This window comes from Cetorhinus maximus, chromosome 4 (assembly GCF_964194155.1).
Source record: "Cetorhinus maximus chromosome 4, sCetMax3.hap1.1, whole genome shotgun sequence".
Taxonomy (NCBI): Eukaryota; Metazoa; Chordata; class Chondrichthyes; order Lamniformes; family Cetorhinidae; genus Cetorhinus; species Cetorhinus maximus.
In genome coordinates, this window is record NC_135882.1 from 10,270,116 (window position 1) to 10,292,974 (window position 22,859).

At 44.0% G+C, this 22,859-nt stretch overlaps 1 protein-coding gene across 4 annotated transcripts in view; it reads left to right on the plus strand.

The window, feature by feature from the left end:
* Positions 1-21,950, plus strand: part of nfatc1 (nuclear factor of activated T cells 1) — a 272,670-nt gene extending 250,720 nt beyond the window's left edge. For 3 of the 4 annotated variants that reach the window (XM_078539912.1, XM_078539911.1, XM_078539913.1), the window contains one exon: positions 21,533-21,950. In XM_078539912.1, coding sequence (XP_078396038.1) covers positions 21,533-21,588 — 56 coding nt within the window. In that variant the 3' untranslated portion in view covers positions 21,589-21,950. The remainder of the gene's footprint in view (positions 1-21,532) is intronic. The other variant, XM_078539915.1, reaches the window with a different exon arrangement.
* Positions 21,951-22,859: the final 909 nt, after the last annotated feature.

The following is a 22,859-nucleotide window of genomic DNA, read 5'->3' on the forward strand; positions in this document are numbered from 1 at the left end:
TCCAGAGGCCCAAGGCCTGGAGGGCCCCAACCTGATGAGGGCCTCCTGCTCAAGAGCAGATGCACCCTCCTCGGCCTGAGCAGCTGGAGTTGATGGGGTCAGAGGCAGAGGGGGTCCGGAGTGGCTGGACACCCTTGGAGTGTCCAGTGTGGAGGTCCCCGGGGTGTCTAGCTGACGCTCATTCTTCCTGTGGGTGCCCGAGGGCCCCTCCCTGACTCCTTGAGGAGAAGGGGCACCTGGATGGAGGTTGAGGTGCCCTGCAACCCCCTCACCTCGTGACTGATGGATCCTAACAATGCCTATAGCCCATGGAGTGCAGGTCTGAGCACAAATCCGGCAAAACCTGCTGGACCAAGTTCTCCAAAGCGGATACCACCATTCTCATGGTGACCTTGAGTCGCTCGCATGTCGGAGCCATGACATCAGACAGAACTTGGACGGACTCTTCCACCCTTTGCTCTAGTCTGCTGAGTGCCTCTCGCATCTCTGCCTGATGTTCCCCCGCCTGTTGTTGCACCTCCAGCGTTGTCTTGGTGGCTGCTCGCAGAAACTCATCACCTGGCTGGGACTCGGCGGGTGCCTGATCTCCAGCAGTCCTCCGGGTTCCAGAGACCTGGGCTGTCACCGCCTCTGACTGCTGTGGAGACGTGTCAGTGAGGCGTTCTCCAGAACGCGACCTCAAGCCTAATCTAGAACTATGAGGCACCGAGGTGTGTGTGTGTGTCTCTGCGCTGGTGGAGGGTGCAGGTGAATGCAGTGACAGACCTTCCTCGGTTAGCTGCTCAGCATCCTCCTCTGAGGTGAGTTAGGGCATATGTTTGCTCTACTCCTCTGCCTGGACCTGCTGGTGCCTGTAAGAGGGAGAGGATAGATTTACTTCATGAGCAGGCTGGACACCAGATTGCATGTCACTCGCTGTGGATGTCAAGATGTGCCGGGAGAAATTGCTCTCACCTTCCCCGCAGGAGTGACCCCTCTCCTCCCTAGCCAGCTCAGCTGCATCCTCCTCGAATTTAGCGAGCTAAAGCGTGTTGGCCATCCCTCCTCCCATCTGGGATCTTTCCCTCCTATTGTGGACAAGCTTGGCCTGCATGAAGACAAAGTGATGGAATGTGATGAGAGGGGATGGAGCAGAGGCTGGGAGGCCTCGTGTGTGGTGAGCACTCCCCAGTAAGGGTTTGAGGATAGAGTGTGTGCGGAATGATAGGTGAGGTGGTGATGATGTGAAAGCATCCAGGAGACAATCAGTGCTGATATATGTCCCTCGCTGAGATTGTGTGAGATCCCTGAACAGTGTAGCCCTTTGAGTGCATGATGCCATCATGAGTGTGTGAGACTGGAGAGAGCTGAAGGGTGACTTACCCTGGCCAAGCAGACGAGATCATTCATCCTCTTCCTGCACTGGATTGCGTTTTGGGGGGGCGTTTGCCAGCCAAGCTGACCTCCCCTGTGACCCGCCTCCTCGGCCGGCGAGGTGAGGCAGGTGTGCTTCCTGGAGCCACCCCTGGGGCCAAGGACATCCTGGTGCTGGTGTACTCCTCTTATCAAAGCCTCAAGAGAGTCGTGGCTAAACCTTGGGGCCGCCTTCTTCTTCTTCCGTGCAGGCATCTCTACAGGTCTCCCGCGGTCAGCTGGGCTGGAGAGAGTGAAATGTTTGTGCTTAGGCGGCATTTATATATGGCACCCGGACCTTAGACCCCATTAGGGGGTGGATGAATCAGTTCCTGACCTACCATGTGTTTGGATGAGCTACTCACCTACACATCATTAATTAGCTTCTGAGAGTCCAATGGGACGCGATTTCCCGCCACTCCAACCAGCGGGAAATGCACCGCAGAACCTGGCCACCACAGCACTTAGTTTCAAAAATGGAAAATTCCGCCCCACGGGTTAGAAATTCATCTCGGGAGCTGACGCAAATGGACAGTATCAGCTCAGTTGGTGGCTCTACATAGTGCCTGATACTTAATCCCATTGACTGCAATGGTTGCCAACTCTCTGGGATTTCTAGTACTTCAAGGAAAAACTCCAGGTCGCTATAATGAGCAACGCAGGGCACATGAGTACATCAAAAAAAAATGTGATTTTACTTTTCATTTTCTTTGATTAGTTGATTCATTAGTTATGAAAAATATTAGAGATCGGTGGGGAGGGGGACGGTAGTGTAGCGGTAAACACAGGAGTAATAATCCAGAGGTCCAGGCTAATGCTCTGGGCGCATGGGTTCAAATCCCACCACGACAGGTGGTGAAATTTAAACTAAATTAATAAAATCTGGACTATAAAACAAGCCTCAGTAACAGTGACCATGAAACTATCATCGATTGTCGTAAAAACCCATCTGGTTCACTAATGTCCTTAAGGGAAGGAAATCTGCCACCTTCACCCAGTCTGGCCTACATGTGACTTCAGAGCCACACCAAAATGGTTGACTCTTAACGGACCTCTATGCTCAGTTCAAGGGCAAATAGGGATAGGCAACGAATGCTGGCCTTGCCAACGACACCCACATCCCATGAAAGAATGAAAAAAAGGGCAAAATGGCAGTTTGAACAACAATTAAGCAGCATCCATTCAGGTAACTAGAAGTCTGTTTGCTTTCCAATCAGAGTAGGGAGGTGATGTGTTGCAACAATTGACATGCTGGGCGACCAATTGCAGGGATGTGAGGGTGGTAAAATTGCACATCCAGAGGTTCATGTGATGAAACTTCCAGGGATACGTCCAACCTGAGTTGGTAAACCCTAGGGTAAAGAGAACCCATGTACCAACTTTGGGCATAATACATTGGAGACATGATAATTCATGGTGATCTGTGTCTCTGAAAATTAAACCAGGGCCTGAGTCTTTCGCTCGTCGGGCGAGCGCGATTGGCGGGCCTGAGAACGGATGGGAAACGGGCCCCCGACCGTGATCGACCCCTGACCGCGATTTCACGCTGGCTGGTTGTCAACTGGCCGTTCATTGAAACGTGCGCTGGGAAAGGCTCAGCACTGTCAGTGGGGGCGGGAAGAGGGCGGGCACTAATGTCACCGTGGATACTGGCGAGCGCTTCCACTGAGCTCCCGGAAGGCAGACAGCTGCCTCAGGGAGCTGCAGACCTCCACAGAATAAACCAAACAACAAATATGCTGCAAAATAATGCAAAACAATCAAGCACCTGAAAGCATACCTCATTAAAAAAAAAACAGTTCCCGGATATCTCTCTTTATTTTATTTCCCCACGGAGATTTCATCCCGCCCTGGATCGAGGTTTGAGCAAAAATGTAAAGGCCGCCTGGCCGATTGGCCTGTGTGCCAACCGTAAAAGTGGACGGGCCACGGAAAATCGTGCTCAAGTGCCTCCTTAATGGGCTTAGTTGCCCACCTTAATTGTCGGCGGGCGCACTTCCGACTGCCGCGCGCACCCGCCAAGCGAGATATTGCACAATGATGTTGGGATACTCGCCCGAAGTCATCTCGCGCTATTTCGTGGCCGCGCCCACCCACGGGACATAAAATTCTGGCCAAGGTCTTTTCATTCCTATTCACTAGTTAACTAGGCTCTGTGGGCTATAATATTTTGGTAGTAAGTGAATCATAGAAATTTGGTAACCAGTTGAAATACCTATCAAATTATTTAAGTATTATGAAGCAATTAGATATGTCTATTTAAAAGAAATTTATAATGCAAGGTAAGTTTGATTTGATTACTTTTCAGATCGATATGTAACATATTTGCACCTTACATTCCTCCGATGTTACTGTTTGAAATGTACTGCCACTTCAGGTTATCACAAGCATTGCATTAACTGTTTTGACAGATGTAATCCTTGTACCTAAAGGTGAGCACTGAAATGTGTCCCTTATCTCTTTGTAATTGTTTGTGCTATTAGCCCTTATAATTTTGGAGCGTTGATAGCTATATTTGAGAACCCTCTGACATAAGGGGTAAATGTTTATCTGAAGGGCCTATGCTTTGTATTTGTGGACGTTAACAGATCTCCAATGCTTATGGTTAGTCAAATGACATGTTACATCATAATCACAGGGGTCTTATACAATGTAATGCACAATGTATTATTATTCTGCTTATGCTCTGGCTTCTTCCTACGCATGCCTTGCTGCAGTCTTCTCAAAAGGTAGACCCTCGGATCCAAAGATGACAGCACATTTTTGCCACACCTCTCTAAGCATTCTCTGTCGTCCTCTCCCTCTAGAGGAAGCACATCTCTCCCTCAACCCTTTTTTAAATTCATTCACGGGATGTGGGCATTGCTGGCTGGGCCAGCATTTATTGTCCATTCCTAGTTGCCTTTGAGAAGGTGGTGGTGAACTGCCTTCTTGAACTGCTGCAGTCCATGTGGTGTAGGTACACCCACAGTGCTGTTAGGAAGGGAGTTCCAGGATTTTGACCCAGTGACAGTGAAGGAACTGCGATATATTTCCAAGTCAGGATGGTGAGTGGATTGAAGGGGAACTTCCAGGTGGTGGTGTTCCCATATGTCTGCTGCCCTTATCCTTCTAGATGGTAGCGGTCATGGGTTTGGAAGGTGCTGCCTAAGGAGCTTTGGTGAGTTTCTGCAGTGCATCTTGTAGATGGTACACACACTGCTGCCACTGTGCGTCCATGGTGGAGGGAGTGAATGTTTGTGGATGGGGTGCCAATCCAGCGGGCTGCTTTCTCCTGGATGGTGTCAAGCTTCTTGAGTGTTGTTGGAGCTGCACTCATCCAGGCAAGTGGAGAGTATTCCATCACACTCCTGACTTGAGTCTTGTATGTGGTGGACAAGTTTTGGGGAGTCAGAAGGCAAGTTACTCACCACAGAATTCCCAGCTTCTGACCTGTTCAGTTTCTGGTCAATGTTAACCCCCAGGATGCTGATAGTGTGGGATTCAGCAATGGTAATGCCATTGAATGTCAAGAGGCAATGGTTAGCTTCTCTCTTGTTAGAGATGGTCATTGCCTGGCAGTGGTGCAAATGTTACTTACCACTTGTCAGCCCAAGCCTGGTTATTGTCCAGGTCTTGCTGCGTTTGGACATGGACTGCTTCAACCCTGACTATCTACATTAGCATAACATGTCCCTCTTCTGAGTTTCTGTTGTTAGGTCAGTTCTACACTGCTCAGTTCTTCTATAAGCAACAGTGGTGGCCGTTTAAGCCTGATACTGTATTGGATATCCAACCTTAAGTGGAGTGTGAAAATGTGGATCCAACCTATCCTCATCCTCATTGAGGGGTGGCTTAGGTTAAAATCAGGTGTATGTCCAGCTAATTGAGGGCACAACTTTGCTCCAGCCTCCACGAAGCTAGAGACTCAGGAAAATATGGCAGGAGCCATGGGGACATTGTTGCTGCCCTGCTTGCATGACGCTTGAACATTTGCACATGGTCCAGGCACAAGCACTTGATCTGCCCTCAGGAGAAACCCAGGACATACAAGGCAGTACAAAGGAAATGGAGATCCCCAAAAGGTGGTTGAGGTTAGGGGTCAACTGCAAATATCAAAACTGAGTTGGATAGATTTTTGTTAGCCAAGGATATTAAGGGCTACAGAACCAGGGCAAGTAGATAGAATTAAGATACAAAACAACCGAGAACTAATTGAATGGCAGAGCAGGCTTAAGGGACTAAATGGCCTCTCTTGTTCCTATGCTCCTACATTCTGTGGCTACAAATCAGAGAAATACTGGTCCTTATGTTGTTCCGCATTCTGCTGGGACAGAAATATTGACAATTCCTTCAGTACCCAGCTACATATACAATTAACTTTTAAGTTACTTATGACATGTTCACCCAACTTTACTATTCTGCACTGTCATTGTTTCAACATCCAAAAATGTTAGTATTAATTTTTATACTCGTGTTGCCCGACAATGCCACTCATGCTGAAGTGTGGGAGTGGGGATGCCAGACACCCTCCAGTACCTCACCCACATAGCTAGAGTAGGCTAGACAGTGAGTACCGGGAGGCTACTTAACTCTGCAAGGGCTATCAAGGAGGAACTTTTCAGCAAGTGCCATTGGGTACCAATCAGGGGTAAGGACCCTGCTCAAATCTCCCCTGGTTAACTCAGGAGCTCAACCAATTCAACCAATTCAGTGAAGACCAGAGATCCAACCTCTTGCATTAATGGTCAGCACTTCACTGAAAAGTGCCTTTACTGACTGTGTAGAGTCTGCTGAGCTTTGGGACTTCAGCTTGGAGTGCAGTTAGGCTGGTTGAATTTGAATATTCAGGCTTCTGATAAGCCGTATTCTGACCTCCTAAGTGTTAGTCAGATACAATCACTCCCGCATACACGTTTTTAAACTGCATCCAGAAGCTTAATACAGCAATTTGGCAGCATGCCTGTAGGTAACGTGCAACCACTTCCCCCTTGTGACATCTCTAACAGGGTTATCTTGGGTGGATATTTTTGCAGAAAGATAATGGCTACTGTCAACTGTGCAGCTTTTTAGTTTTGCTATTGTTTTATGCCAATGGAAAAACTGAATGAGAAAATGGAAATAATTATGACCACATTCCATCATTAAATGTGTGGGTGTCAGTAAAAATCACTCCTTTCCACTTAACAGTAAAGGACATCAGTTCCACATCTGCTAAATTAGTGAAGTGTGCTATTTCTTGCTCTTAAATGCTGCACTTTTTTTAGTGTTCAAGATATATTTAGTTCACATGTTTGCTGTGAACCATTTCACACAGGTTAATACACATATGGGATAAATTAGGAGGGAAGCATATTGAGGTAATTCGAGAGAAATCTGTATGTGGCAGATTTTCACGAAACTGGGAAGACTCCGCAGATCTTTGAAAATGGCGGGTGGGACCCAGGTGCAGAAGTCCCACCTCCACTTCCAACTGATCCAGTTTTTGCCAACAGGGGGAAGGGGGTGGGATGTGATGCACACAGATGGGAAACCCAAACTCAGCAGGGCCATTTGAACTTAGTGCTGAGTTCAAGCAGAACCCACTTTGGGTGTTCCAAGGACCTTAACCTGCTTTGTGGAGTCACGAATTGATGGAGCAGACATAAATGCTCTTGAAAGGTGGGTGAGGTTTGTTGAAGTGTCATGATCTGAAGTTTTTAAATCCCTTGCTCTTCAAATTTGAAAGAAGCCAGGCTTAAGCTGTCTGTCAGAGTTAAAAAAAATGTCTGCTAGACTGCTTTGATTGATGGTCCACCTGTTGTAGGTTAGAAAAAAACATGACCATCTGTTCTTTGTTGACATTTCCCATGGGCTGTTATTAGGTCATTTTGACTGCTTGGCTGAGTTTCAAAAGCTACAATTATCTCAGCAAGGGTTCTGAGTTCACAGTTTGATTGACTGTTGAAAGAGACTATTAAAGGATTAGATATCTTTGATGTAGCTATGTATGTTTAATTTTATAACAAATTTAAAAGCTTTGTATGAGTTTCATGAATGGGAGTCATTTTTCACTAACAAGTGTATATGAGTGAGAGCTGTATGAGATTATTAAAAGTTTTTTTTTCCTTCTCCACTTGGATCCTGAGGTCTGCCCATGGTGGATACTGGGTGAATGGCTATGGATGTGGCACAGGTGATATGAGTGGGTATCAGGGTGCGTGGGGGGGCATTAATTGGCATGGAGGTGGCATGGGGGTTTGAGGGAGCATGAGGGTTGGCTGGGGATTGAGGGGTCATGAGAGCCAGAGGGTGTTACAGCTTTTAAAAAAACCGAAACAAGCCTCAATTGTCGCCTACAATCTCCTGCTGGGGTTGGCAGACCTGACCATATCCCGTCTCTGCCTTCCCAAAGTGAAAATTGGGTCTAACAGGACACTTTAAATTGAGGCAGGTCTGCCAAGTCAGGAAATTTCCCAACTCACCTCACCCACGCCCGTAGCGCAAATCTTATGTTTCTAGAGATAAAAGAAATTGTGGAATATTTTGAGAAAGTGGGAAGATGAGATTGAGATAAACAAAATGAGTTGGGCGTGTTTTGTGCACATCTTTTATATCTTTCCAAAATGCTGTGTTTCCTAATTCTATAGGTACAGTTACTTACTACATTAATTGATAATTATAATTGCCGTTTTAATAACTCTGTGCATATGAGCAGACAAAGGCCTATAATTTCTTCCTCCATACACCAGATTATGCATTTCAATTCCTTGCTTGCATTCGTTTTTTAGGCTTCCACTTGAAGGCTATTTGCCTAAGGCATCAAAGTCGCTGCTATTCATGGATTTATATTCAGCAAGAGTCACTGCCTGTAAAAGTGCAAGAGACAAAAAAGAAACGTGAAGGAGAAGGTTCAAAACCTTGTGAAGTAATATTGTTATCAATAATTAATTATCATTTGTAATTGAAAAAAAATCTAGTCTTACAAACTCAGTGGCCCTATTTATGCCTGGACTGTAGACAGTGAAAGCTTTCCTGAATTAAAACCTTTATTCTAACATTTAGAGACACAGTAATACAAACAGGATTGATCTTTGTATAGTGTGGTGATCTCATAGAACAAGGTGCCACCAATAAAATAACTTTCATTCATATAGCATCTTTGATGTAAAACATCCCAGGGTATCTCGCTGGAGCATTATCAAACAAAATTTGACAGAAACACTGGGCAACAGGGTTGGATATCATCGAATTGCTCACTACTGCTGTGTCTAGGGCAGAGTACATGCCAACCTGGAAACCCCAGCAATTTCACAAGAGCTGGCACAGCACTCAAGAAGATAGTAAACACCTTCAATTTGTGTGTATATATGTAAATATGTAGTTAGAGAGACTTTGTATCTAGGTAGTCCCAATATTCCTTCACTTTCATTGGAGAGAAAGAAGAACATAAATAGGCAAAACCTTAAGAGGCTAAAAGAAGGCACAAAATTGGTGATGGATTTGTAAGGGAATTCAAGGTTATGTTCACCTGGGTATTAATATTAATTGACATTTATTGATATTGATATTCACCTGGATATTTATACTAAAAGTAATGCATTCTGTAATTTCCTGCTACTCAACTAATGCAAGAAGTAAGACAAAATGACATGTGGATTTTCTGCAGGTCAATCAGACCAGCACTTCCCCAAATATTTCTTCAGTGACCACTCTTCCACACCTATACCCCCTACTCTGATTCACAGAGGCTCTCTAACTCCATCACACTCAATTTGCTATTGCCCATCCAACCCTTCAGTCTGTTATATAGACATTCTCTCCTTTTGTCAACCAGCAGAGCTTATCGCGGCATTCTTCCCCCTCTCTTCCCTTCAGCTCAACGAGGCACCCTTCTTCCTCTTCAACACACTGGGTACTCCTGTTTAAACCCCCAATTCAAGCTGGCAGTCTAATTTTCCCTCCAGATCTCACATTCAAGCTAGCTCTCTTGGTGCTCCTCTCTAGTTCAAACAGACATCCTTTGAACCCCCAGCCCCACCCCACCTTCAGTTCATGTTGAAACTCTCTTTCCCCTCATTTAATTGTGGTACACTTTTTCTGCACCCTTCTCTTGACCCTTCATTCCCCCTTCACTCTATCTTTTAGAGCCACCTATTTCCACCTTCCTTTTCCATTTGTTAGCATGCATTTAATCTCTTCCCACTCCCCTTCATTGTCATCCATTTTACCTCTTCCCTTTCCCCTACACTTCCATCTATCTCTTTCTTCATTTGTTTGCCCCTCTCCCCACACTGCTGCTCCAATTGGAGTCCTGCTGCAAATGGAAGTGATCCTAAAGACCACATATTTCCTGCAATAGCCAGAATCACTTCCAATAGTAACAGAATTTAGTAGTGGTATTGAAGAAGGGAGGCAGGCCCATTCCACACTGATGTTTTATCTGCGAATGTTCACACATGGACCAGGCCTCCAAAACACTAAATGTCACCATTGAGTATTGACATTTACCATGTATATAGTGAAGTATGTTCAACTATAATAGTGCAGTCTGTAGCCCTGTTTGAATTGGGACAAAGATGCTTCTCTCTGTTATGTTCCCTGCTCTTTGAAGTCCTAAAAACCACGAAGAACCACCCTTAAATAATTGGCTTATTCCTCATAGAGTTTTATAAAGATCAAGCAATTGGGACATCAGTAAAATCTGGTTTCACATGAAATCAACCAATCATGCTAATTTTGGCTTCAGAGTTCAGTTTAATAGCTGTGACCTGGTTGGGGCTTGATTATGCTGTAGGAATAAAGGCTTGCATTTATATGGTGCTGTTCATGACCTCAGGACATCCAAAAGCACTTTCCAGCCAATGAAGTACCTTTGAAGCGTAATCACTGTTGGAATGTAGGAATTATGGCAGCCAGCATGCACACAGCAAGCTCCCACAAACTGCAACATGATAATGACCAAAATAATCTCCTTTTATGTCATGTTTGTTGAGGGATAAATATTGACCAGCACACTGGGCATGACTCTCCTGCTCCTCTCCTAAACAGTGCCATTCAATCTTTTACGTCCACCTGGGAAGGCTGACCGGGCTTCGGTTTAACACGATTTAACATCACATCCAAAAGACAGCAACCCTGCAGCACTCCCTCAGTACTGCACTGGTGCGTCAGCATGGATATCTTTTGCTCCAGTCCTGGCTTAGCCTCAGAATCTTCTGACTCAGTGGGCAGGATTCCCCACCCCCCCCCACCCCGTGAGGGCAAAGTTGAATGGCAGGCGTGCCTCTGATCGGCGCCCCCAATTGGGGGCGCGGCGCCATTTTACATGGGTGGGCCAATTAAGGCCCCCCGAGCGTGACATCCATGACATCCACACAGAAGCGCTATGCACTCCCTGTGCGGGCGGTGTGGGGGGATTCCCTAAACCCAGGAGTGCGCTCTTTCGCGCATGCGCACGAAAGAGCTCACTCATCTCCCTGAGGCTAAGTGCTGCCTCAGGGAGATCGGCTGTTCTGTGACAGAAATTAAAAATAGAAAAAAAAAATTCCTGATATGTCCCCTCATGTGACACTGTCACATGAGTTGGGACATGTCCATAATTTTTACAAAAACTTAATTAAAATTTTTAAAACCCTACATGAAGCCTCATCCCGCCCGTGGATGAGGTTTTGTGCTTTTTCTAATTCCCGCCGGGGCTCCTGGCCTGCCCGCCAACCTTAAGGTTGGACGGGCAGGTCCATTAATTAGCTAAATGACTCTGTCAATGGCCTCAATTGGCCATTGACAGGTCGGCGGGCCCGCAGCTGATTTTGCTGCGCCCCCGCCTACCGGAAAATTTAAATGGGGCGGGGTGACATCGGATGTTCCGCCCAATGTCACCGTGCGTCATTTTATGCGTCGGCGAGCGGGTGGTGGGACCCGCTCGCCGACGGGAACATCCTGCCCAGTGTGTGGAAATTAGGAAATCATGCAAATCATGAATTTCCAAATTCTGTAGAATTAAAGGGTTTTCTATCAAGTGTCATTTTGTAGCAAAAAGAGATAGAGATAAGCCTTTCTGATTAAGCTAGATGATGTGAGATAATTTTTCCACAATTTGCATTAGCTAGTCATACCTGAGACAGCGATTTAAGTGAAATTGCCACCTCCTTAATTATACAACTAAATCATGTTAATTTTCATGATAAAGGCTGTGGAGGAGAAACGCTTAAATAATGAATTTGTTACTGGAAAAGGAAACTGGATTCATATGTCATTTTGCTAAACTTAGCCACCCGGAAATTTCTTGGGGTCCTCACGATCTACTACAATAAGAGCCTAACCCTTTCGCTAGTTTGCCAGGGGTTTCCTTAAATCTTCCATTGCAGCAGTAGTTCATTTCTGTCTGGGCATGCGTCGGGAATGCTAAATAACCCTAATGCAACCGGTGCTCCTGGACTCCTTAAGTTGGCTTTCTCTGCTCTCCCAATCTGACTCGTATTGCCCTGCACAATACCACCCTCTCCTCTCCCTCCCCCATCCACACCTGCTATCCAGGCATGTGATGTGATTCTCCTTTTATTTTGCGGAAGGAGATGAGTGTGAAGGCCATAGAGTGATGATCCCTAGTATTAGGAGCCAAATATGATGAAGTAGCAATAGACAAGGCGGGGGGGAGACATGTTAATAGGTTGACAGGATTCAGGGATCAAACTCTTGACCCTGTTTGGGCTGCTGAGCTCTAAACTGACCCAGGTTTCAGCCTAAGGTCTGAAGTGTGACCCAGCCAAGTGTATTTGATCAGTTTAGTATCCTAAAGAACATTGAATGTAGGGAGGTCGGCAAAAAAAAAATCAGTCTTTTTTTTAATAGGATTGCGTATTTTAAATAAAAAATCCAAATCCAACTGATTTTGGTCAGTTCCTTTTTTCTTCAAACTCCAGTATTGGCAGCTCTGTTTCAAGTTTCTCAACAAACACTAGCTCCCACTCAGCGATGTGTATGATTTGCCAAGAAGCAGAAGCACTGAGACGCCATCTATCTCAGCACACAGCAATGTGTGTCTCCGCCCAAGCCAGGGAGCAGATTTGACATCAATAGCGGCATTAGTTTGCAACCTGATCGTAACTACGTTTCCAACGGAGTTTTTAAAAAGAATAAGTTAAATATGATAAAATGCACTGAAATTAATATTCTGGTCACTTTTGTAGTGTTTTATCACCTGAAGACAAAAACTGAAAATGGGTTCCCTTGAAGGCAATTACTAATGTCATTTAATTGGGTATATTGTACACTAGCTTAATTCCATTGCATAATTTAAATGTTTAATTACTCATTCACGCAATATTTGTTTACCCATGTATTGGAAATCTATCAAATTTTGACAGGAATAATTTAATGTCCCTTGGAGCATTCGGGGCAGCACTGAGGGAGTGCTATGCTGTCAAACATGCCATTCCTCAGATGAGGCACTGAACCATGGCACCATCAGCTTTCTCTTAAGTGCACGTAGAAGATCCCATTTCAAAGAAGAGCAGAGGGAGTTCTCCCCAGCGTGTGGCCAATATTTATTCCTCAACCAACATCGCTAAAAAAAAAAAGATGGGGCAGCGTTTTCCTTGGGCTTCAGAGCACCACCCCCATCCGGACCAAATGGGGGTTCTGAGCCCGGACTCGCCGGTTGCAAGACTGAGAGACCAGTTTTCCCAGAGGCAGCCCCTTGATTTGTCATCCCTGAGATTGCTGCCCAAGTAAGGGTGCCGGGCGGGATCCCGATGCTGCTAGCCCAGTCACAGTGGCCGGAAACTCGAGAGCCTTAGCAGCCTCACCAAGAGAGGTGGGTGCTGCTGAGGCAGGTAGGAGTACGCAAGGGTGCCTCAAAATGGAGGTGTGAAAATTAATAAATATGTTAGAGAGATCCAAGCAAGCCTCTCAATAAGCTGACAACCTTCCCAAGCATTGGGAGCCAGCACCACCACTGACAAAATGTCAGTGGGCGCTCTAAATGGCCCCTAACTGGGGTCATAAATATGCAAGTTGGCTGCCCGCCCCCTTACAACGGGTAACCAGTTGCACGCTGGCGCATCCCTGGGAAAGTTCCCCAGAAGCAGGAATGTGTTGGGAAGCTCCAAAGCCCACCACCACGGGCCAGGAGAATTCTATCGTTATGCGGCCACTGTTATTGTTTCTGGGGCTTTGCTGTGCACAAATTGGCTGCTTTGTTTCCTCTCACAGCAGTGACTATGCTTAAAAAAAAGTGGACAGCAATCTACAAGCCTCCTGGGCTGCTAAATCATTCAGGGCTTTTGAAGACCTATAAAGGGAGGAGCGAGTTAGTGATTGTGCGAGTTTAAATGCAGGTCAATCAAGTCATCCTGGGTCTTGAATTGCGAAAAGCAGTTCTGCCCTAAAGGTCAAAATCAAGTATATATTTCAAAAACAGATTTCACTTTTTAAAAATATCTGGGTTAAGTACATTGACAACCAAAGACCAGCATTTGGAAGAGGCATTGTGCCTTTTTCTGAGCTATTGTGTGCACAACCCACAACCGCTGCTGCAGATTTGTGCTGTGAATCACTGTCACTTTTTTTTTAAAAGAAGTCTTGTGGAGTATATAAGTCTGTTGCACTGGGAGAGGAGATTTACAACTACTGCAGAGGTCAAATTGCATTTGGAGAGCAGACCCTGTGCCAATTTTCTTCTGAACTCAGTAATATTGAATAGACTTGATACTAATACCTTGTGTGTTGCAATATCTCAACCCATTCTAATGCATGTATTGTGCAGATATTTATTTTCCCTATTCAAAAGTTAACATTAAACCACAGTTGCTTGCACATCCGCAACGTCTCAGAAATTGTTTTCAGAAGTTTTCTTGCCGCCTTGCAAATTTCCAACCAGTAACCTGCTCCAAGCTTTGGTGATTTCACGATTCAATGCACAGCACACAATGATTCTCACTCTTATTTTGCTTCCACTGCCTTCCCCCTGAGGAAACGCTTGACTGCTACACTACTCCACCCCAGATAGACCAACCGGAATCAGTAATTTAGCCTGCAGGAATAACACGGGACCAAACCATGCCCTATTACCCTACACTTCAGGAATTTGATAAGATGCCATGTAAGAGGCTTATTCAAAAATGTGAGGTGCATTGTATTGAATTGAAGGGCATGTGGCAAGATAGAAATAAGTTGGCTGGAAGGTAAAAACAGAGGGGTAAACATTGGTGTCACCCAGGGTAAACGTTGGGACTGTCGTTCTTTGTTTTATTCACAGGATGTGGCCAGCATTGACGGGAATGCAAATATTGCTCTTCCCAGTTGGCCTCAGAATGTGGTGGTGGGCCTTCTTGAAGTGCTGCAGTTGTTCTGGTGTTGGTTGCTCCCTTGGTGGTTTAGGCTGGGAATTCCAGGATCCTGATCCAGCAATGATGACCTGCCAAGCCAGGATGAACTTGGAAGTGTCGGTGCTTCCATAACATTGGTGTTCTTATTCTTCTTGGTGATAGAGGCCAAAGGGTAGAAGATGCTGTCAAAGTAACCTTGGCTGTTGCAGAATGCATAAGCCTGGATTCTAATAAGAAATAGCTGTAGGCACATCACGGTATTTACTTAAAAGCTAGTTTATTTACACTATTTACAGTATGTACGTAGTGGGTTACAGGAAAGGATCATCTCCCCTCACGGTTACCTGAATACTGCCTAGGGTACCTAGCACTTGACTGCCTGATGTCAGTGCTACGTCATCATGCTCCTCACAGATTGGCATATCCATTCTGTTAACCCTTTAGTGGGTTTCTGCAATGCGTCCTGTAGATGCTAAAGTAATAGGCCCCAGCGGTGGAGGGGTTGGATATTGAGTCCAGCAACAAGAGCACTGCTTAAACAAATTGCACTGTCCTGAAGGGGTTGAGGCTCCTTGTAGTTGTATTCATGTAGGCGTGGGGTGAGCGTTCCATCATACCCCCGACCTGAGCCTTATAGATGGCAGAAAGACTTTGAAGAAGCAGAAAGTGAGCCACCCGTCACAGATGATGCAGCCTCTGTCCTGCGATTATAACCAGAGTGTTAACATGCTAGATCTAGTTTGGCTTCGGGTGACCTTCAAGCTGATGTTGGTGGGGGATTTTGGTGACAGTGCTGTCACTGATAGATGGCTGGGCTTTCTCTCATTGCAGGTGGTCATTGCCTGAACCTGTGTGGCAGAAAGATTTTGTGCTGCTTGTCAGCCTAAATCTGAATGTCATTGGGTCCCGTTAGAGGCTTGGGTGGGTTGTTTTGTTGTCAGAGGAGTTGTAAATGGAGTACAAAGCTGTGGAATCGTCGGCAAACAGCCCCATGCCACACCCAAAGCAATTAAGAGTATGAGAAAATGAACGATGGCTGCAGCTAAATGGTTAGCCCTTTCGGTGAACAGGGACAGCAGGATGGGCCGAATGGCTTCCTGCAGTCCTGTAAGATTCTGTGTTTCTGTGACACCAATGTGTAGAAATTCTTTCGCTATGGTTTGTGGGGATTTTTTGTGAAGGAACTGCCTTGCAAGTTACCCATTGTTTTGAACACTTCAAAGTCAACTGCAGCTGTTGTGGTGCTAAACACGAGGCAGGGTCTTCCAAAGCTCTGCTATCTTTTTGTCAAAGGGAGATGGGGGGAACTGAGTGACACAAGCTACATCAGAAACGTTAGTAGATCTACCTGCGCTGGTTCCATGACGTGGTCAGTCTAGCAGGTGATTTTTTTTTTTAAAAAGACTATTTTAAGTAACTGCTGGAAGTGCAAACGAGTGACATCTTCTCTGACATTTGCGTTATCACAACTAAATCAGAGCAAGAGATACGAGGTTGTTTATATGGCGTTAACTCAATTCTGCCACGTTTAGTCATTTCCTCTCACGCCTGCCAAAGAACACAGAAAGATAAACGGACACAAGCTGAGTGTGGGAAATGAGCTGCGGTGACAATCTGCAGGAAAAGTGGGGTTTTATTATAAAAAAAATAATACTCTAGGAGAACAGTCGGAGGATGAGCAACTTTGCGAGCTGATTTTCACTGATAAGGCCGTGCTGCTTCAAGCAATCTTAAACTGTTAAAATGTAACTGGCACCTTCTGAGTCACAAAAGAGGTGGAAAATAGGCTCAGTGTTCTTTCCATCACAAATACAGCATTTAACACAAGACGACAAATAAAGGTCACCTGTTATATTTTTACTTGCCGTTTTAACAACAATGTTTGCGATTTTTCTTTTGAAAACGTTAATAACTTCAGTTGGGTTGAGCGTTCTAAAATCTGTGCTCTTACTTTTATAGAGTTGGTTTGCACTGTGGGTGGGTGTAGACTAGGGGGTGGGGGGCATATTGTCTAAAAATTAGAACCAGACATTTCAGGATTGAAATTTAGAACCACTTCTATATAGAAAGGGTAGTAGAAGTTTGGAACACCCACAAACAGCAATCAATGCTAACTCAATTGTTAATTTTAAATCTGAGGTTAGTAAATTTTTGTTAACCAGAGTTAGGGAGGGATATGGGGAAAAGGCGGGTATGTGGAGTTAGGTCGCAGATTCACCATGATCTCATTGAATGATGCAGGAGTAGCTCAAGGGGCTAAATGGCCCCCCTCCTGTTCCTATACTCCTCTGTCTCTTGTGACCAGGTCGTCCACTAAATGTCCTCAACAAGTGGCCCAATTATGTGTCGTGACCATAAGTCAGAAGGTCTACGTTAAATGTGGGGCATGGTGGGGGAGGGAGACAATCGTGGAGGTGAGGGTAGTGCTGGCAACAAGCGGGGAAAATCAAACAAAAAATCCTCCTCTTGGCCCCACGAGGCTCGGCTTCACACAGCCATAAAGAAAGATATTTGACAGAGGGGTCGGCAGCAGTGTTCTCAATGTGGGTACAGGGCAGACTCCTAGCTGTGGGACTTAAACTCAGAAGCTTTCAGAATGGTTTCAGTTCGTACACAGGGAAATACATAAAACAAAAGGAAATCTGAAACACAGTAACTGGTTGTGGAATTATGTAGGCATGATTTTCTAACGCGAAACATTCATTCTAACTCTATTTTAATTGTGGGGAATGTGAAATGTCAGTGACTTAAAAAGCAAAGCACACTCTGCAGCCCAGGCTGAAATATATTGGCGTTGGACAGGACGCAAAACGGATTCACCAGCATGATACTGGGTCTAAAAGGGTTAAATTATGCAGCCAGGATGCAAAGACTAGGCTTGCATTCCTTGAGTATTTTTTTTTTATTTATTCTGTCATTGGACCTGTGTGTCACTGGCAAGGCCAGCATTTGTTGCCCATCCTTAATTTCCCTTGAACTGATTGGCTTGCCAGGCCATTGCAGAAGACAGCTAAGAGTCTGGACTCAGGTGTAGGCCAGACCAGGTAAGGATTGTAGATTTCCTTCCCTAAAGGACATTTAGTGAACCGATGAGTTTTTAACAACAGTTAACAATGGTTTCATGGTCACCATTACTGAGACTAGCTTTCAATGCCAGATTTACTCTTTCGTGGGATGTGGGCGTCATTGGCAAGGCTAGCGTTTCTTTCCCATCCCTAATTGCCCTTGAACTGAGTGGCTTGCCACACCATTTCAGAGGGCAGTTAGGAGTCAACCACATTGCCGTGGGTCTGGAGTCGCATGTAGGCCAGATTGGTAAGGATGGCAGATTTCCTTCCCTAAAGGACATTAAGTGAACAGATGGGATTTTACAACAATCAACAATGGTTTCATGGTCACCATTACTAAGACTAACTTTCAATGCCAGATTTATTCATTGAATTTAAATGTCACCATCTACCATAGTGGGATTTTAACCCATGTCCCCAGATCACTAGCCTTGGCCTCTTCTAGACCACTGAGACCACTGATGTTACCACGATGGCATCATCTCCCCATCTAGCCCTCTAGATGAAGGGATGATCTAATCGAGGTGCTTGAGATGATTAAAGAAATTGGAAAGGTAGATAGAGAGAAACTATTTCCTCAGCTGGGCAAATCCAGAATAAAGCAGCTTAACCTTAACATTAGAGCAAGGCCAATCAGGACTACTTCACACAAAAGGGTAGTGAAAATTTGGAACTCTGTCCCTCAAAAAGCTGTTGAGCCTGGGGTCAACTGAAAATTTCAGAACAGATTGATAGTTTTTGTTAGCCAAGGGTATTAAGGGTTACAGACCAGAAAGGGTAAGTGGAGATATGATACAGATGGCCATGATCTAATTGGATGACAGGGCAGGCTCGAAGGGCTGAATGGCCTCCTCCTGTTGCTATCTTCCTGGAAAGAATAATGCAGAAAGAGGAAAAATTGATCAGTGTAACATAATTAACTAACATGAGTTTGCTACATCATTTCTAAAAGCATTCCATTGTGTGAAGTGTTTTGACACATCTCATCATTTTTTTATAGTGTGGTCGAAGTATTTCAAAATATTTTACACAATGAATTACCTTTTGATATGAAAATTTCGTTCTAAAAGGATGCATTGTTAAGTTTTCAAAAGGTACTAATTTAGCAACCAAAGGCCAAGGGAGAAACAGTATGGCTCTCACTTCAAAGCTGAACACCTCCATAGCAAAATAATGAATGTCAAATACAACAGTACTTGCTGTGATAAAAAAAATAATTTTGAATAAATTGCAGCTTTCAATTATACAAGATGTTGGCATCAAAATGCTTCTATACTGATTTGTTAACAACCATTAAAGGTTTCCACAGAGTTCAGTCCTCTTGTAGACTTTTAGCTGTTAATATCTTTCCTTTATAATAAATCATGTTGTCCCAATATGACTTATTTCGTACACTAAGGATTGTTGTGTGTTTTAATTAACATTTTGATGTAATGGGATAGCAAAAGGAGAATGGAAGATTTTGTTTTTTCGCAAATATTAATTGGTGCTAAATCATACAATTAATTTTAAAAGTCGTTTGGTAATGCAAGATGAAAAGCTTAGACATGTCTCTTTTTCAGCAATACACAATTAATGCAATTAAAACAATATTAGATAATTACACTAAAATTTTAAAGCAAGAGAATTGGGTTAGTTCAGGGAGAAAGTGTGCATCAAATTAGTCTCTGTGAGGGTCATTGCAGAGAATGCCAAACAGGCTCCTTATATGCGAACAGTAGTATGTTTTCATAAGTGAAGTTGGTCATAATACTGACAGAGCAGTCAACACCCTGTAAACTACTTCTGAGATTGAATGAGAAAGTGAGAGATAAAGAGATGAACAGAAATAGAAAGGTGGAGAAAAAGAGAGCTTTGGAGGGAAAAGGTATGAGAGAGACTCGCAAAGAGTGGGAAATAAACAAGAGCCCAAGGCAAGAAGAATTAGAGATGGGCAACCAAGGATATAAACCATTACAAGAGTAGAATGAAATGGTATGAAAGAGCGTAGCACTTTCACAGATGGTCGATTTAGCATAAACGAAGGGCCTCAATGTGTCTCCAGGAATAATTCTGGGTTATATATAAATAGGAAAGACTTTCGTTCCATCACTATTGTGTAGATCGTCTTACGTAGTTAGGACCGCAGGAAGGAAATATTGCAAGTAAATGTATGATATTCTGTTAGAAGCCACACTGTCTTCATTTTTCACCTCTCAACGAAGCCACCATTATTAGGAGGAGCAGGCAGATGAGATGGATGGCTGCTGGTTGGGGTTGCAGTTAAGGGGAGGATATGCACTATAGTCCTGGTTAATGACCCCATTGAGAAACCTCCAGAGCCAGAGTCCACACAACTTATCTCATCCACTCAAATTCCAGTGGGGTGGATGTATGCATGGTATTATCAAGCAAAGATTTTGATGTTTGGCGAGGTCAGGAAGATACTGCCCTATAGTCATGTCCAAGGCCCTAAATGATCTTCATCTGCTGTATATTGTATAACTTCTCCAGCCATAGAGGGGAAACCAGGCAGCATGAGGTTAGGAGGGCAGCCTTGGAAGCAGCAGGAAAAGAAGAAGAAATAGTTGACAGCAATTTGCAGTCAGGAACACTCGTTGTCTCAGTGATCGACTGACAGGATGTTTACTTAACTCTTTAATGCGGCAATCTTATAGTCAATGGCTCTTGGAACAACCAGCTCTGCCTAATCAATTGTACCTCTATAGCCATTGGTGCCCATTCCACCCAGCCTATTACATTAATTATGTTCCTGATGAAAATGAGTCCCCATACTACACCCCGCATTAGCTTCAAGCTGTTTATTTGCCTACCATCATTTTCTGTATGTGTTGTTTGCTGTTTGAATGTATAACATGTGGCATCCCCTACCTAATCTTACACTCCTGCTATGTGCTACCTCTGTAGGAAGTGTAATTGTGGTGGCAGCCTGCTGTTCCGCAGTGGAACTTTGTGCTGGCAGCTATATGGCTGCACCTCTTTATGCTGGACCTTGCTGTTAGTGCCAGCCCTTTCCCCCATACGCTGATTAGTAGCTCCCCTTCACTACCTGCCCATTCTTCAGTCCTTTTAAGTCTGGCTAGTTTGGGGGCTTAAGGATTTCCTGGAGAGGTAGCCGCCTCTGCCATGCCTCCTCATCCTATGCCGCAACTGCTGGGTGCCCATTGAGGATGAACAAGATCTGTGTGGGAGGCAGCCGTTGGAAATGATCTAGTTATGGGAAGTGTACTATCCAGATCCACTCTCTCTCACTTGAACTAATCACTTAGTCTCTCCAAACCAGAACTGAGAACCTCCTGTAAATTGCTATCCTCACCTGGTCTGGCCTACATGTGATTCCACTTCCACAACAATGTGGTTGACTCTTAACTGCCCTCTGAAATGGCCTAGCAAGCCACTCAGTTCAAGGCCAAATAGGGATGGGCAACAAATGCTGACCTGGCCAGCAACACCATGAAAGAATAAAGGAAAGATAAAATAACATAAAAAATAAAATAAAAATGAAAATAAACTGAAACGATTTAAGTATCAAGATAACCATCATACATCTGTTAATTTGTTTATTCCACAGTTGGACGTCTGCACACACAGTGTACATGCTAATCCATGTCTGAATCCACTCAGCATAAAGGATTTTGTTTTAGGAATTGCTTGGAACTAGAAACTGTCGTGAGGATTATATCAAGTGACATTTGTAGCAGTGACTGAGTAAAGTGTGAAAAAAAAAACTGGTGAAGCTTCACATGAACTCTTTGTGATAACTCCTTTCTGGTTTCTCCTCAGTAAATGAAATCATACGAAATGACCTCTCAAGTGCCTCCGTTCATGGACATTCGTAGTTAAAATTAGCGTCAAGACCATGGGAAGAGAAAAGATGGTCCTCTGCCATTTTGAAAATGTTGATTGTGTGAAAATATCAAGCTACGCCACCTCGAAAGAAAATCGTCAATATAAACAACGAGCTTTTATTTCTCTTACTAGAAATAATTCACTTCAGGTAACAGGACAAAACTGACTTGCTGTTTTGTAATAAGTCAATAGTGTCGGCCAGCGATTAGACACCACTCCCAGCGAACAGTTGTTTGGATGAGTTCTCAATTTCAGCAAGAACTGTCTTCCCTAACCATTCCAACAAAATTCACATGAAAACATTTAAAGAATTCCAAAGAATCAATATTGTTGTGAAGGAATACATAGAGTTAAAAAAAAATGTAGTTGTTCTAAAGTATGCAAATATAAGTGCCTTATGTTTACTTTTTGTTACAAAAGAAGGTTCATTGTATTGTACTTCTATTAAAAGAATCACAGTTATAGAAATAAATATTAAAACATGCTCTTTGTAGGAATATTTTGTTAGCAAGAAATTGTAAGAAAGCAGGAGATAAATGTGAATTAGTAGACATATTACAATATGTGTGTCCACTAAGGAGTTCATGCTAAGCTCTTCAGTGGAAAGAGGGTATCCAACATTATGTGTAACTGTACTACTGTTCATTGCATTTCAATTCAAAGCAACTCTTTAATTCATTCCCTGAGTCCACTAAACATATCAATCACTCCAAAGAGATTTCCTGGTTTCAGCTGCTCAATTCATAGCCGAGACTGGGCTGTAATGTCATCCTTCCATATCATTTGAAGTGAATTAAACCTCACAAGTACAGAGAAATTCCAAGAGACTCTGGAGATGGCCTTATAGAAAAACCGTCAATATCCCCAGAAATACGGCTGTGCAGATCATAGTAAGATGTCACTGCATGCTTCATTGGATTAAAGAATTTATTTTTTAAAACGTATAAAAAAGTGACTAGATATTTAGAGTTTTTTGTGCTGAATTGTTTGCTTGCTGCTCTCCTATGTACATTTCCACAAATATGTTGAAACCTGCCATCTTTCACTGATTGTATTTTGTGTTTTATATGCTATAAACTCAAAAGGATGGGTTTATAATTGTCATTTTTGCAATGCAAATTAGGAAATATTTCACAACAAAAGTAATTTCAGACTCTATGCGCACAAATGTCGAAAGGAAAGAAAAGTGTAAAGCTTCAGAACATTAGCGGAGATGGTCTTCTTTCGTCCCCTGTCCAACAAATTGCAGTAACCATTAGCA